The sequence below is a fragment of the Stomoxys calcitrans genome, chromosome 2, assembly GCF_963082655.1.
Source record: "Stomoxys calcitrans chromosome 2, idStoCalc2.1, whole genome shotgun sequence".
Classification (NCBI taxonomy): Eukaryota; Metazoa; Arthropoda; class Insecta; order Diptera; family Muscidae; genus Stomoxys; species Stomoxys calcitrans.
In genome coordinates this window covers 175,837,826-175,854,974 of record NC_081553.1, presented here as the reverse complement: position 1 = coordinate 175,854,974, position 17,149 = coordinate 175,837,826, and the positions used below count along the sequence as shown (strand labels likewise).

The 17,149-nt window shown below is 39.5% G+C and overlaps 2 protein-coding genes across 3 annotated transcripts in view; one reads left to right on the top strand and one right to left on the bottom strand.

Annotated features, from left to right (window-relative positions):
• LOC106089255 (synaptic vesicle glycoprotein 2C) overlaps nucleotides 1-17,149 on the bottom strand; it is a 63,999-nt gene that overhangs the window by 11,088 nt on the left and 35,762 nt on the right. For both annotated transcript variants that reach the window (XM_059362536.1, XM_059362535.1), the window contains exons 2-6: nucleotides 5,406-5,775; nucleotides 5,157-5,335; nucleotides 1,617-1,798; nucleotides 1,314-1,552; nucleotides 1,067-1,232 (exon numbers count right to left, since the gene is read on the bottom strand). In XM_059362536.1, coding sequence (XP_059218519.1) covers nucleotides 1,067-1,232; nucleotides 1,314-1,552; nucleotides 1,617-1,798; nucleotides 5,157-5,335; nucleotides 5,406-5,775 — 1,136 coding nt within the window. The remainder of the gene's footprint in view (nucleotides 1-1,066; nucleotides 1,233-1,313; nucleotides 1,553-1,616; nucleotides 1,799-5,156; nucleotides 5,336-5,405; nucleotides 5,776-17,149) is intronic.
• On the top strand, nucleotides 13,484-15,151 carry LOC106089251 (sulfotransferase 1E1). Its single transcript, XM_059362537.1, has 5 exons — nucleotides 13,484-13,613; nucleotides 13,681-13,983; nucleotides 14,271-14,406; nucleotides 14,473-14,873; nucleotides 14,938-15,151. The coding sequence occupies exons 1-5, from the start codon at nucleotides 13,555-13,557 to the stop codon at nucleotides 15,092-15,094; spliced, it is 1,056 nt and encodes a 351-aa protein (XP_059218520.1). The 5' UTR covers nucleotides 13,484-13,554; the 3' UTR covers nucleotides 15,095-15,151.

Below are 17,149 nucleotides of genomic sequence, written 5' to 3'. Positions count from 1 at the left end.
ATCCGGCGTAGGTAGTTCCGTGCTGGCGTGGGGACGGGCGTTTCTTCCCCCCCCCCCCGCACGGGTCCTCCTGTCTTTCTTTTATTCGAGTATAACCTTTAGTTCGAGGTCTCACATCTCCTTTCTCTTCCCTTTTCCTCTTTGGGGTACCAAAATGGACCAAACTGGCCTCCGAGTGTACTCCCCTTTGATGGCGATCCATTCAACCTAACCTATCCTATGGTCCAAATCGGTCTATAACCTGATATAGCTCCCATATAAACCGATCTACCAATTTTACATCTTGAGTCCTGACAAGCAGCGATTTTTGTCCGATTTGGCTGAAATTTTGCATGTCGTGTTCTGTTATGACTTCCAACAACTGTGCAGTGTAAAGCCCAAATCAGTGTATAGCCTGATATAGGTCCTATAAAAACCGATCTCCCGATTCTACTTTTTGAGTCTTTTCCAACCTCAATGTTTGTTCGATTTCCCTGAAATTTTGCACAAAGTGTTCTGTTACGACTTCCAACAACTGTGTCAAGTTCGGTCTAAATCAGTCTATAATTTGATATAGCTCCCATATTTTGGCAGAATCCATTTTGGTGGCTTCTCAAGATTCGGCCCGGCCGAACTTTGCACGCTTTTACTTGTTTCATTTGTTTGCAACCTTATTTAATTTTTAATTTTGGGGTCTTATTTTATTATGACATAAAGCCCCATTTTTGGGGCCTTTTTCCGTTTGGGGCTTTATTGCATTGAAGCCTTATTTCATACCGCCATCTCTCGACTATATTTCTTGAGCCTCTGTAGAGCGTAATTCTTACCCAATTTAGCAGAAATTTTGCACAATGACTGCTTCTTCTTTATTTTTAGAAAGTGTTTTAGATTTTTTCCAATTTTTTTTTTAAGAAATCAATGTTTGTTGTAACTTTGATTGGAATTTGATCAGTACTGGTAAGATTAATAGGCTTAAATTCTCCCATTGAGAGGTTAAGCCAGTAGCCTATCTTATAGTACTAATTAATGGGAATTTGTTTTGCTAAAACAATCTGCTTATACATATCTCATTATTTTAAATACTTACCGCTGTACAGTCACCAGTATTGCTGGCTATGGCTGTGGCCGTCTTATTTACACTGTAATCCAAAATTGCACATAGATTGGATGATTCGTCGGTACCCGCAAATTCATGCTCGAATTCAGCAATAGAAGCGAATAGCTGTGGCAACCATAATCGTATCGTATTTAAACTGAAATTGAAAGTATTTCCCATTACGTTTTAAACTACAAAATCTTTGTTTGCTCTCTCTCTCTCTCTCCTTCTCACTTACCCCAAGAGTATGCAAAATTGCATTAAATAAACATGCAAGGACCTTGCAAGCAGTGGTTTGCGAAACATGGGTTTGGTTTGTTGCCATCCTTCGCGCAAACTCTGTACCAAAGTTCGATGTTGTCGTTTTGACTTGACCGGTACATTTTCCTCAATTCCTTGTAATTTGTTTTCAATGTTAAAGATGACTTCATTGGCATTAGTATCTCGTGTGGGAACTTCTTCGATTAAATGTTGTATCTTGGATATTGGTAAGACTGTTATTATATGACTTATTTGATTTTTGGATTTCGGATATACTCACTGGATATGTATTTTTAGGTTGGCGAGTATTGAAAAAGTAGATTTTTTGAAATGCTTTTAAAGCTTCCATATTACGGCCCTGGGACATAAGAAACTTTGGGCTTTCCGGTAGAGCAATGAGGGCCAGGCCACATATCAAGCTGGGCAATCCGCAAATTAACAAAAACATTTGCCAAGTATGAACTGCAATGAAATAAAACTGATTATCAGGTCGGTTTATATGGGAGTTATATAAGGTTCTGAACCGATGCAGATCATGTAAGGCATAGATGATTAAGGTAACAATATAACACCACTATGGTAAGGAGAAGGCAAATCGGGATATCAATTTTCCCCTTCAAATAAGTTGCCACCATATTGTATGTGGTCGTTGCCACCATATCGTCGGCGTGGGACTTACCAGCGTTAAAGCAGTGAACTTAAGCATAAGCCTGACATAGGGACGCTAGGCGTGGCCCCCAACTTCCAAAAATACGAAAGTTATTTAATGAAAATCTATTTAATGGCGACGGAGAATAGTTTCAGCCTTCACACGGCCATCGAGGAGTCAATAGTATGGTAACTAAGAGTGGTGAAGAGAATAATTATAGTGACACATGCAGTGGTTGTTCCCCGCATGATAGATTGCTTCGCCCGTCCTACAAGGGCTTTAGCGAGTATCTATCATTCTTGTTTATTATAGCCTCCAAAACCAGCCTCCAGAACAGCATCAAGCCACATTAAAAATTAGTGCACACGATAGACATGAAGTGAATGGCATGCTCTCACCTGATACCAGCAATATCAGCGTTGTTGATGATTACGACTCTCAACAACCAAAACATTAGATGCACCGTTTAATTCGTCGACCTATTGCACGTGTTTTTGCCGATGAGCATAAAATGATTGCCAATCGTATTTTATTTAAGTAATACGCATGGTGGTACACATTGAGCTCAACTGAATAGAAGGCACACACACTCGGCTACCTTTCAAAGTTATGAGAGCTGAAATTAATTTGCGTGCTTTGTAATGGCTTGAGTAAAACAAGTGGAAGTAAGTCTGTCACTTTGAACAGATGGAGAAAGACAGCACGTACGTCACTGATAAAAGCAATTCTCATCCAAAAATAAGAAAGCAAGTGCAAAAAAAAAACAACGGAGTATATCTATGCCGCTCAACAAAACTTGATGTCTCATTCCTCTGCTTGCTTTGGCTTTATATGGCACTCAACTGAGTGGTGTTCATTTGCAAACAACAAACGATGTCTGTCGAACAAATTGAAAATGTTATCCACTGAACAATTACGTCACTGATAAAAGCAATTCTCATCCAAAAACAAAAAAGCAAGTGCAAAAAACAACGGAGTATATCTATATCACACAACAAAATTTGATGCCTCATTCCTCTGCATGTTTTGGCTTCATATGGCACTCATCTGAGTGGTGTTCATTTTCAAACAACACACGATGTCTGTCGACCAAATTGAAAATCTTATCCAGCGAACGATTACTAAAACGTTCGCGCATCCCTCAGTCTATTGTGTATATGCGTGTGTTACTAGCAATCTTTGTTTTTATGTGGCACGCGATACAGACAATTGCTTTGGCCAAATTGGCTATTGAGTGCCCAATTTTGGGTCTCATGCAGTTCTCTGTTACACAGGCCACGCGAGACTGCATCATCAGTTCCACCCATGACACCGGCGGCGTCGTCATTCTCGCAATAATGTGTTGTCGTTACGTGTTCTTACGCAGGCCATATGCAATCGCTACTTCCGTTTCATTCGCCGCTTCCGAGGTTCAGTCATTCCCGCGAAAATGAGTTGTCAGTGCATTTATGCTTACTTATGCTACATCCCACCGCTTTTTCTGTTCCGTTAGTGACTACCCATGGATCCGCCATTCCCGCAGCAAGCGGTTGTTTGTATTGGTGTGCTAACGCTGGCCACACGTAACTTCATCAACCTTTCCGACCAGTAATCCCCGAAGTTAAAACGCGTTATTTGTACGTGAGGGCTTATGCGGGCCATATATGACAGCAACATCCGGTTCGTTGGTGACACCAAATCGAATGTTGGTGTGACATTGGGTGTTTATTTGATTGTTTGCATTTTTTCCAATGCTGGGGATAATTCTCAATCAATCTGTTTTTATTACTGCTCTAAAGGCCGAAACAGAACTGCATCAAGTTGCAAGTTGCAGTAATCTCTGCACACAGATCGCACAAAAGTTACGCGGAAAAGTTAAAATATTTTTAACTTTGACGCTTGAAAGCGAGCATCATTCTGTGGTGCCACACGTGAAGTTTTTAGTCGTCAAAGTTAAAATTGTTTAACTTGTGCGAGTTGATTCTTTGACATTTGCATTATTCATCGCGACGCTCGTCAATGGTCATTCTGTTTAGGCCTTTAAAGTTGGATCTTTGCTACCATCAGCGTCAACACTCTGGTCATAAGTAGATCGGTGACAGTGTCAACAATCGACAAACGACTTGTCCTTATATAGCTCCAGGTATTTCCACCCAATCATTAAGGTAGAGTTACATACTAAGCGCGCTCATTAAAAATGCAGCTCTGCAGACGTGCTTTCGACAGACAGACGGACGGACGGACGTACATGGCTACATCGATTTGAAATATCATGACGATCAAGAATTTATATACTTCATGGAGTCTTGGATGAATATTTCAAGGAGTTACAAACAGAATGACGAAATTAGTATACCTCCATCCTATGGTGGTGGTTTTCGCCTCTCAGTGTTGGCAACACTTGTGGGATATTAAAATTAGATAATCAGCCGTGTAAACTTCACTACTAAAGTGGTGTTGCTCTGGGGCAAGCTGTTCGTACTAGGCAATTAAAAGGTGTTCCGTTATCATTGGGACTAAACTTGTATCGGGCAGCACTCATTGACATGAGAGAAGTATTCCCGCTGCTCCTTAACGAAATGTTCATGGGCAAATTTGCAATTCTTTGAGATAAGGTCAAAACAGCGACGTATAAACAACACAAACTGATCTCACTCATCATGTCTTTCATCGCAAGTTAATTGCTAATACTCGTGTACTAAAGGTTGGAAGCAATGAATCCGGCAGTAGCTCTGACGCCCTTGAGAAAGATATGCTATAGAAAATCGGCTGTGTGTCTACCAATCAAAATAAGTTTCTCTATAGGCCCTCACTTCTATGAATATTTCTCAGAATTATTGAATGACAGCTTCTGCAAGTTATCAGACTTTATACGAATGTTTGATTCAACATTACTGTAGGATTTCATAAATTGTGTGTAAAGAAGATCTGGTTGCAGGCTGCCGCTATAACATAGAGTAGCTGTAAAAAGCGATTTTGCAAATTTTCCCATGAAGATCTGATTAAGGTATTGTTGGAGATTTCTCTCATGTCAATGAGTGCCGAGACCGATGGACGTATCACTGAGTGAAACCTTAACTTAGAAAAATTTTCATATGGCGAAAGACACAACATTTTCACCAGCTTTAAAATTCATACAGACCAATCAAAATTTTCTTTTTGGTGGAGGGTATGGGGAGCAGTTTTTATTACCATTAAAGTCCTGCAGTGCAAACTCCCAATCCTGTGGTAAAATCAGCCATGCCAATATGGGTAAAAGTAGGGTTCCAAATGAAGTGATCATTCCTAGAATCATTAAAACCCTTGGACGATGTTTGGCACCATGGAGTTCCGTTAGATAGGTAAACAAAACAGCTCCAGGACCATTGACTCTAAAAAGATATAAGGATATCATTAAACCAGCCTTCAATTTAAATTAATTATCATATCTACAATACTTACATTAATCCTCCAATGAATTTAAATGTCACCAGCATTGCAAAATTTTGACTTAGGGAACTGCAGAAAACACAGATTGCATCCGCTATATATCCTATGACTAAAATCTTTTTTCTCCCTTGTGTATCGGCCAAATAACCCCATATAATGGCCGAAGATATCATACCCGCATAGGTGGCTGCATTTAACATTCCCTTGTTAAAGAGTGTCAGCTTAAGATCACATTCTGCTATGGGTAATATATAAGCCATCGTTGTGGTGGAGAAGACATTTGCCAGAGTAGCGGGTATGGCTATAAAAATTAATAAAACATTGAATAATCCAAATCCAGCAGCATCGATAGCCTTTTCAAAATCTGCGGGTTCATTAAGTTCTGAAAAGTATAGAAAAAGAATGTTGAGATTAATCGCTAGTATAAACAAATAGGTTAGGTTATGGTGGCTGGATGTAGTCAAACTTAGATTTAATCACTTATGATGCCCATATTCACAAAACTAAAAGTAGCGTTAAAGTAGGCTTATTTGACAGAACTGTCAAATAAACCTACTATAAAACTGTTTTAAGTCAGGACACTGTCTGGTGTCTGGAGGGAGACAAAGTTTGAACAGGGACGAAGGAAGCGAGCACGGCTCCTGAGTCTCCATGGAGGACTGTGACTTTCAAAAGGATGCCACAGCCATCACGGAAGCGGAAGATGGTGGCTGAGAATGGTAAGGAACTGCGCTCTTACGCCGAAGTGCCAAGGATGCACAACACAGATGAGGTGAAGTATTTGGTAAACGATCGGTTTATTGAACATGTATTGAACTCTGAAGGGAGTCCACGTATACGAATTATGAGATGTGAGTATAGAGGGGACATCTTAACGCTGCGCTTTGCGTCAGCGGAATGTATTGATACAGTCACAAAGCTCGTTGAAAGTATCCACACTCCCTGGGGCGCAAACGTCGACCTTGTGAGAAAGATGGACATCCCACAGCTCACAAAGGCGACGGTCTTCATCAAGGCTGTAGTCGCCGAAATTGCGACGGAACTCATGATGGAAGTCTTAAACAAGCAAAACCAAGATTTGGCCGTAGATAAGTGGCTGGTTTCCCGCGGTGATGAGAATGGGGGAGGGAACTCGCCTTGTGGTTGACATTGATCAAGTCTCCGTGACAAGTTTGGCTAAGACTAAAGGCATGGCGTTCTACGGGGCCATGGCCGTCTTTTTCAAGATTGGGAAGGATAGACGAATATCTTTATATTGAGCCCTCAGGCGGTGCAGTGGCGGGACACTCAATAACGCCTAACGGACAGGGGGCCGAAGGTGGAAGTTATCACCCACTCTCTCAATATTGGGAAGACTAGGATAAGTAAAAATCCTAATACTATAACATCAGGCCTAATGAACAGGGACCCGATGACGGAACCATCAACGACTTTCTCGAGATTGGGAAGACTAGAATGGACAAAGATCCTAATGCTGAAACATCAGGCAGTGTAGTGACAGAGAACTCAATGCCGCCTAACGGTAAGACCACAACCTACTCCCAAGACGCCCATTTACTCAAGATTTGGAAGACGAGTATAGTCAAATATCCTAATATTGAAACATCAGGCAATGCAGGGACGGTAGACTCAATACAGCCTAACGAACAGGGACTCGATGATGGAACCATTACCGACTTTTTTAAGATTCTGAAGACCAGGATATGCAAAGATCCTAATATTAAATAATTAGGCAGTGCAGTGACGGGAAACTCAATGCAGCCTAAGGAACAAGGAGCAGACGGTGAGACCATCATCCACTTCCAAGAAGCCCATCTAATGGAGCACCAATAATTGAGGTTATCCAGATAAACCTCCACCGGATCGAGACAGCTACACATGCTCTGATGGAAAAAATCAGCAAGGGCAAGATTCATAGTGCCTTAAATCAGGAGCCATGGACGTCCCGGATAAAGTTTCTGGACTGAACCATATCAACTACGAATTATTATATGGTAACTCTGGTACTCGGCCTAGGACCTGAGTTATTTTTCATAGAAATTTTAATTATATATTATCAACGTCGGATACAACTGTGATGAGACAGGGAGACGGTGGTGCATACCTGGCATCACTTTATCTGCCTTTCGACTCTCCGATACCGCCAACCATGTCAGAGCTTCAACGACTGGTAAGGAAGCCAAAACAGACAGGAGATGAGGTACTAATAGGGTGCGATGCCATGGTAAAGAAGAGGACATCCAGCGAACTGCTTAAATATAAACAGCATGCCCATGTCAAGGGAAGGTCGGTGGAGACTGTCCTGCACTGGACTGTGCGTAAAATAGAAGAATCCTTCGATGTCAAGACGTACACATTGTTGGTATGCATCGACATCGAGGGTTTTTAACAATGTGCGGACCAACACTTTGACCCAATCCTTAGATTATTACAGGGCAGACCGGGTCCTTAAAGACTAGATAATTCACATGCTAAGGAGCAGGTGGATATATTGTGGATCCCATGACATAAATATAAGGAAGAAAGTGGCACAGGGCAATGCACAGGGGACATTTTATCTCCACTTCTATGGGTGATCACCATAAATGCTGACTGAGGACGGATTTGAGCCCGTCTGCTATGAAGACGATGTTATAATATTTCTAAGGGGTAAGAATCCAAACCACCTATGCAGAAGGGCCGAAATGGACCTGCAGATGGCATACGAGTGGGCTAGACCTAGGGCTCTCAATGTTAACCCAGAAAAGATCGAAGTCTGCCTTTTCACGCGATGACAGAGGTGGGCCAATTTCACATTCCACATTTCCTCAATAGAACGATTTCTATATCTGAAAAGGTCAAATACTAAGGAGTGATCATAGACATATTGAGGATCGTACCGAGAAGGCTCACAGATGTTGGGCACTATGAGAGGGGCCGTAGGCTCGAAATGGGGCCCGAGAATAGGTCACTGGCTCTACATGAGCGTGATTAGACCAATACTTAGTTACGTCTCAGTTGTCTTGGCATAGGCGCAGCGATGAGGATCACGCCCACAAGGGCACTGGAAACTGTTTTAGATATCCGACCCATAGACGTACAGATTAAGTGTGAGGCAGTCATTGCAGCTATGAGACTTAAGGCAATGGGAGAGACTTAGGGCGATAGAGGAGAGGAGCAGGTGATACCATCGCGCTATAATCGAGTCGACGATATGAAACCTGGAAGGAAGTGAAGAGGTTTCCAATTAGATACCTGAAACTACACTTGAGGTCGAGTGCGAGGCACTGCTGCCAGCGGCACAGTCTTGGACTGACGGAACCCTAGTATTGCCATCTGGAAGATCATGTTACACGGATGGATCAAAGTTAGGGGACAGAGTGGGCCTGGGACACTACATTGAGAGCCCAGCGCCTGAGATCTGTTTTAGATTGCCTGACCATAATACGGTCCTAGAGGCAGAGATCCGGGCGATCAAGGAATGCGTGAGGTAGTGTGGTACTAACTTGAGGACGTCGAGTGCGAAAATCTTTACGGACAGTTAAGTGGCCATAAGGGCAATAATAACCGGGTCGGTAAGATCGCGAACAGTCTTGCAGTGTAACACCTTCACTGAGGATGGCACAATCCGCATCGTTTGGTTGCCGGGCATCGTTGGAGGCTTTCTGGTCGACCCAGTCCGATTTAAGTGGAACTGTGGAACAGCGAAACAGTCGGTAGGACGGCGAAAATCGAAAAGGAAGTAAGAAGGAGGTCAGTATAGCTTTTGTTGTCATAACGGGATACATAGGACTACGAGCTCACTTATGTAAAATCGGTGCGGCAAGTGAGTGAAATGACATAAATAAGATGATTTTAGAAAATATGTGTGAACCAAAAGGCGCATGGTATTTAACTCAAACCAAAGAACGCATGTGGCGTATCTGATTGCTTAAGTGCGCATAAGTGCTTCGCGTGGTATGTAACTCCAGCTTAACGTTGCAATCCAAACATCAGCTGCACTAATTCCAACATCATAGACTTTATCAAGAAATTCACTACAATTGGGACGATCGAAATACTTTCGTTTAGAGCAATCTTTGGCTAAGAGATCAGTGGGATATGTTTTTGGTATGACTTCTTCTGTCTGAAACATTGTTTTTACTAACAATCTATTTTTCAGTTTCATGAAATTCTAGTCATGATGATGAGCAAATGAATCATATTCGCTCAATACTTTACTGTTTAAAAACAAATACCGTAATTCGTTATCGCAATAACGAATTTTCTATCCACCAGTCCAGAGATGGGAGCTATACAATACACTTTCTGACGTTTTTTAAAGCATATGCTTGATTCCCGGCAACATCATAGTAAGAGACAAGTATTGTTGTTCCTTTAAATTTTAGCTGAAGATTAGAGGGCTCTCCAATTTTATCGTTCAGCACGCAAATTTTAGGCTATATTGAACATTTATATTGGCGCAAGTGGTAGAGGAGAAAATAAAACAAACCAATTCAAGTATAACCAAAATTTGGTGGAAAATGAGTTGTCCTGGAAAATGGGATTCTTTCCCTTAAGATATTAAATTGGAATGTTGGTTTATATGGAAGCTGTATTGAGTAAGTAATCTTTGAAATTCAACTTGGAATGAAATTTCAAAAATACGCCTTACTAACTTACTTTGGTATAATATTCTTTGTTAATGTATGACGTTCCAACTCTGGAATGTGCACAGTGTAGTCATAAAGTAGTTTACCCAGCATGACGAAGACATGTCTGAATCCTGAAAAGATTTTCGACATATTTGGGCAAGAAGTGTTAATTCTAGCACTAGTGGAAACTCTGAGAGTCTGTGTGTGATGATTATCTATTGCGTTTTACAATTGTGTGAAATCTTAACTTGTTTTATCTTATCAATATTATCTTAGCAACAAACATGCATACATTAAGAAGTGGTCGAATATATGGCGCCCAACTTTATTCTTAAAGCTGAAATAAATGCAAATCCATAACTATAATGCCAAAAGAAATTTGCGAATCGTCCCGTCGAAAGCCATGTCAGTCGGTTTGTCGACATCACGATTGAATTCAAACGATGAAAGCCACAATATATATAAACCAATATGGCGATCTGACTTCTTGTGTGTCTGCACGTCTTATTTTGCTATAAACGAGGGTTGCCTTTTACATTTCGGAATTGGACAACCATTGTGTTGCAACCTGCCAACTGACAGCTCTGTCGTAAAGCTTGACACTTTTGAGGTTATACGTATTCAGAACGTTTTGACATACGAGCGCTATTTGTGTTGTTTACAGTAACTTAGAAGATTCATCTCGCCCAAAAAATGGAATTAAATCGTGAACACTTTCGTGCGATTATTTTTTACAACTTTCGATGTGGATTAACTCAACAATAGTGCATCTATGAACTTAATTCAATTTTTGGCGATGAAGCTACATCAAGGACCAGGGTTTATCGATGGTATAGTGAATTTAACCGAGGTCGTAGTTCACTCCAAGTCGAATTTCGTAAAGGTCGTCCAAAATCAGTTGTTGTTTCAAAAACCATTGATGCTGTGCGCTAACTGATATTGCAAGATCATCATGTGATCTATGATGAGATTGAGACAACCTTAGGGATTAGTGGGACCAGCAATATCGCATTTGATCGTCCAAAAAATTTATTCGCGTTTGATCCCACACAATTTGTAAATCGCTCAAACAAAAGCTCGTGTATATTTGTCGAAAGAAATGCCCCAAAAATACGATCGCGGTGCTTCGAAACACGTCTACGACATCTTAACAGGTGATAAATCGTGGATTTAAGCGTATGAGCCCAATTGTAAACAGCAGTCGACAGTATGGGGTTTTTCAAGATGAGGCAAATCCAACAAAAGTTGCTCGCTCACGAATACTTCCAAGCAAATGATCGCTTCTGTTTTCGGAAAAACTGGACATGCCGCATTGTACCACTAGAACAACGCAGAACAGTCAATTCTGAGTGGTACGCAAGCATGTTTTTGCCAGTTGTCTTCCAAGAAATCAGGAAAACCAACCGCCAAAGACGGATCACTCTTCATCACGACAATGCGAGCTTTCATACATCGGCTCAAATAACTGAGTTTTTGAGCACTCAAAACATCGATTTGTTGAGTCATCCCCCGTATAGTCCTGACTTGGCACCGAATGACTTCCCGTTTTATTCCCGTACGTTAAAAATAAAACCAGTAAGTATGGGCAAAAGTCGGACGGTGCCGACTGTACAATACCCTACACCTACCCTATAAGTACAATGTGGGAGCTATATCCAATTTTGAACCAATTTTGATGGACCTCGGCGACCAACTATGCTCAAACTGTAAAAACAACGGTTGACAAATGAAAACATTATAAAATTACCCAAAATCTGACGAACATATATATAGAAGCTATATCTATTTCTAAACCGATTTCGAGCAAACTTCTCAGATAATGTGGTAGTCGTCGAGGAAAGCGTTGTGCAAAATTTTGGCAAGATTGATCAAACAATGCTCTTGCAGTGGCTCTAGAAGTGAAAATCGGGCGATATACATATATGACAGCTATATCTAAATCTGAACCAATTTGTAGGAAATTCACCAGTAATATTGAGAGTCATAAGAAAATCCTTCCTGCAAAATTTCGACAGAATCGGTTAACAAATGAGCACGTTTTTGCAATATTTCTCAAAATCGGACGAACATATTATGAGAGCTAAAACTAAATCTGAACCGATTTCAAGCTTACTCCTCAGATACTGTGGCAGTCGTCGAGGAGAGCGTTTTGCAAAATTTTGGCAAGATGGGTCAATAAATGCGCTGGCTGTTATTCTAGAAATTAAAATCGCACAATATTTATATGAGAGCTATAGCTAAATCTGAACCGATTTCCATGAAATTCACCTGTTATATCAAGAGAAAATCTCTCCTGCCAAATTTCGAGAAAATCGGTTAACAAAAGACCATTTTATTGCAATATTACTGCAAATCGGACGAACATATATATGGGAGCTATATCTAAATCTGAACCGATTCTGACCAAACTCTATGTATATTGTGGAAGTCGTCGAGGAAAGCGTTGTGCAATTTTTTTAGCAAGATTGGTCAATAAATGTGTCTGCAGTGGCTTTAGGAGTGAAAATCGGGCGATATATATATATGAGAACTATATCTAAATCTAATCCGATTTCCATGAAATTGATCAGTAATCTCGAGAGTCATAAAAAAATCTTTCCTGCCAAATTTCAAGAGAATCCGTTAACAAATGACCATTTTATTGCCTTATTACTAAAAATCGGACGAAAATATATATGGGAGCTATATCCAGATCTGAACCTATTTTTTCCAATTTCAATAGGTTTCGTCTCTAGGTCGAAAAACATGCCTGTACCAAATTTTAAGACGATCGGATGAAAAATGCGACCTGTAGTTTGTACACAAATTAATATGGACAGACGGACAGACAGACAGACCGACAGACAGACCGACATAGCTAATTTGAATCAGAAAGTGATTCTGAGTCTATCGGTATACTTATCAATGGGTCTATCTCTCTTTCTTTTGGGTGTTACAAACAAATTCACTAAGTTATAATACCCTGTACCACAGTAGTGATGTAGGGTATAATGAGAGATATACGTTTTCGACGTATCTCCATGTTTTGGAGATACCTCAATCAGAGTGGCAAAAGTGCATCGACAATTAATTCAAACGCATACAAAAGCGCATAGATCTAATTGAGGAATATTTTGAAAACCAATGCCAATGATTTATGATGATTAATATTTGATTTTGTGTTCTCTAATCCTGAAATATAAAAGGCAGCCCTCGTACTTCCAAAAAGGTGTACATTATATCTTTTATTTTGATTTTAGTTTTCAACAATTTCATAGTTTACTCATTTATGAATTAATCAATTAATTAAATTCTTGGCCCTAATTCTAACAACTTTACTTCTTGAGCAAAACACTGTGCGGCAGTAAAGTGTGAGACGCACTGAGAGAGCATGGGAGAATATAAACATTTTAAAACTAAGAGTTATGTATTCTAGTGATCGATTGACCCCTATATTCTGTGCATATCATCTAAACAATACATGCGTTGCAAGGTACAAGAGTAAATGTGACAGCATCTGATTGTTAGCCTTCTAATAGAAAATATAATTATTAGTATTGAGAGAAATAATGATTCAGTTGCACGGTAGTAACGTATTAAAAAGCTTGATATTATATGTCATATTATTGTAAGTTAAATATAAAAAATTGCTAATAACGTCGAACATATAATATTTAATTTCGTCTACTCAATAGATGTATGGACCCCACAGTTTGCAATAGCACCAAGGAAGATCTGGTAGAATATTCACCACCTCAATATCCAACAAATCTACTACAAAATGATTGGTCACAAAGAAAATTAAAGTGTTCGCCGGCTGAAAAGCAATTTTATAGAAAAATTTACGATCTTGAAGTTTACCAAGATGATGTGTGGCTGGTGACAGTACCAAAAGCTGGCACCACTTGGATGCAGGAATTGTTGTGGTTGGTAATGAACGAGTTTGATTTCGAAAAAGCCAAAGAGGAACACTTGGAATTAAGATCACCATTTTTAGAGTAAGTAGGCCTTACACTGTGGAATATAACAAAAACATTAACAGGGAAAACCGCACAGCCAAATATGATTTCCAGTAAAATATAAAGCAAATACACTACTACGCTTGAAATTCACTAATAACTTTCTTTTTAAATAAACTCGGAAGCAAATACTGTTAGTGGCTTGCGAACCATGTAATGAGTTATCAGTAACATCATGTCACTGTCATTTCTAGTTTGACAGATATACCAGTCTGAACTTGGTAACATTGCGTGTCATCTACCCTGTATAACTATTTTACTTTTAGATTTGATTATTATTATATGTCCAACGATTTGACGACATGCTTTCAGCGAGTGGAACAACTTAAACGACCACGTTTGATAAAATCTCACTTAAGTCTGCCGTTTTTGCCACATCAAGTGTGGCATAAAAAACCTAAGGTAAATAAGATATGAACGATTCCATAACAATTTCAACTACTTATTAAAAATGAATTACAATTATAGGTGATTTATGTTGCACGCAATCTAAAGGATGTCCTTGTATCTGGTTACTACCATACACGTGCCATTGGTATGACTTCGGAAGACACCACCCTGGACCAATATGTGACCGAAATGATGGAGGACAATATGTCAGAGGAGGATTTTTTCCCTCATATCATGGAGTTTTATGCATTGCGAAATCAGTCATGGGTCTTCTATACAAGTTTTGAACGCATGAAATCAAATTTGCGTGAGGTTATCACCGATGTTTGTCAATTTCTAAACAAAACCATAGATGAAAAGACCATGGCAGTAATGCTTAAACATTTGTCATTTGAGGAAATGAAAACGAATCCCAAGACCAATCATTTGTGGGAATTTGAACAAATTCAAAAGACCTTTAATGGTTCTAAAACTACAGAGTGAGTTTATATCTGCTGAACTTGTTTAGAAGAACTACTCATGCTTACTTTATATCTTTGGCAGTTTCAATTTCGTTCGTAAAGGAAAGGTGAATGGATATCGTGAAGAGTTAACTGAAGAAACGATCAAAAGACTGGATAAATGGTTGGATGAACATTTAGAAAGTTATAATGTAACCCTAAGTGATTTGCTACTATTATTTGGCAATAGCATAACATAGAATAGTTTAAAGAAATGAATCTAATAATAAATCTGTGTTTTTGAGATGTGTCACTAATCTTTTCTTGGGTGTTTTTCTTCATTTACAAAGCTTCTGGAATCAGATTCACTTAGATGTTTTAATTCATGAGGTATCACCTCAGGCCCAAGGAACGAAATATGCCTTCTAGCCGAGTTGATAGCGTGCTCGAATTGCCATTGCGGAGGGTTGTGGGTTCTTAAAATGGCCTAAGAGAGTCTGTCAAGAAGTGGCACTCCTTCCTAACCTAGAGTCGAGCAATTTTGACTCGACTCAGATTCCAACCAAATTATTCGACTCCCCCTCAGACTCCGCGCACTTAAAATGCTATATTTTATATACCCACCAGTAAAGAATGGAGGTGATACCCAACCTAGACAATATGGGTATCAATTGAAAGATATTAGCGAGTATGAATATGTAAAAACAAAAAATTAAAGGTGAACCTGAGAAGGACCTACGGGATCTTGAAGATGTTTGACCCCCTTTAACCCTAGGCAATATGGGTACCAAATGAAAGATATTAAGAAGTATTGTAGATTACGAAAACGCAAAAAACAAACGAATTACATTCACCTACGCGCTTTTTCCAATTTTCATTTTTTTCCAAAATTTAGGATGAAGAGGAGGAGGATGATAATGAGTATGAAGACATCACATGTTGGGTGTATATGGAGCCCAAATTTAATATATCCCTGAGGGCATATGACAACCACGCGGCGTCTTACCCGAGGCGGCATTTTGGATCGCTAGGGGATCGAGGGGCCATTGCGCCAGAAACGGACTTCAGAATCTCGCTCCAGCGAACAGATTGCTACCATTCGCTTTTAAAACGCCTTCATATTTTCGTTGCTTTTGACTTGCCTTCATTTAACAATAACAAGTAATGATGTAAACCCCATTTAGTCACAATCCGGTGAAAATTGTATAACTTATGCACCCAAATTCGGCACGGACATTTAGTGTCTAATAAATATAACTCACTGTTCAATTTTGTATTTCAAATTTCAACAAAATCGGGTAATAAATAAAGCTTTTGTGAGCTTCAGACCCTTAACCGGCATATCGGTCTATATCTAAATACAGTCCTTTTTTTACCATATTTGGGTCGGATGGCGGATGGTCTAAAACTACTCACTATTTCAAATTTCAGTGAAATTGGGTAATAAATAGGGATTTTATGGGCTTCAAGCATTATTATTTATCCAATAATGCTTTTAAGGGCTTCAGACCCTTTATCGGGAGATCGGTCTATATGGCAGCTATATCTAAATATAGTCCGATCTGAACTATATTTAAATTCGAAGTTGAGAGGCCTGAAACCACTCACTGTTTAAAATTTCAGCGAAATTGGATAAAACATAAAGCTTTAATGGGCTTCAGACCTTTTATTGCTCGATCGGTCCATATGGCAGCTATATCTAAATATAGTCCGATCTGAACCATATTAAGGTCAGATATCAGGAGGCCTTAAACTACTCACTGTTTCAAATTTCAATAAAATAAAGTTTTTATGGGCAATATAGACCCTTTATTAGAAAATCGGTCTATATAGCAGCTATTTCCAAATATGGTCCTATTTGGCCCGTTAATAGACGGACAGACACACGGACATCGTTAAATCGTCTTAGAATCTCACGACGATCCGAAATATATATACTTTGTAGGGTCGGAAATTGATATTTCGATGTGTTGCAAACGGAATGACTAAATGAATATACCTCCTATCCTATGGTGGTGGGTATAAAAATGTTCAAACAATTCAAACCTTGCCCTGCACCTCAATCTAATATGAGCTAGATCAGCCCCGATTTGCATATCGCAATGGATATGGTAGTGGAATTGTTATAAAAGAGGATGGTGAATTTATCCATGGTGGTAGGTATCCATAGTTCGGCACGGCCGCACTTAACAGATTTTTACTTGTAATTTTAAATAACTTGATAGTTTTCTTTGAGTGTGGATACAACTCATTTATGAATCAATCAAATACATAGATTTAATTTAATTATTGGCCTTTATTCATACAACTTTGTT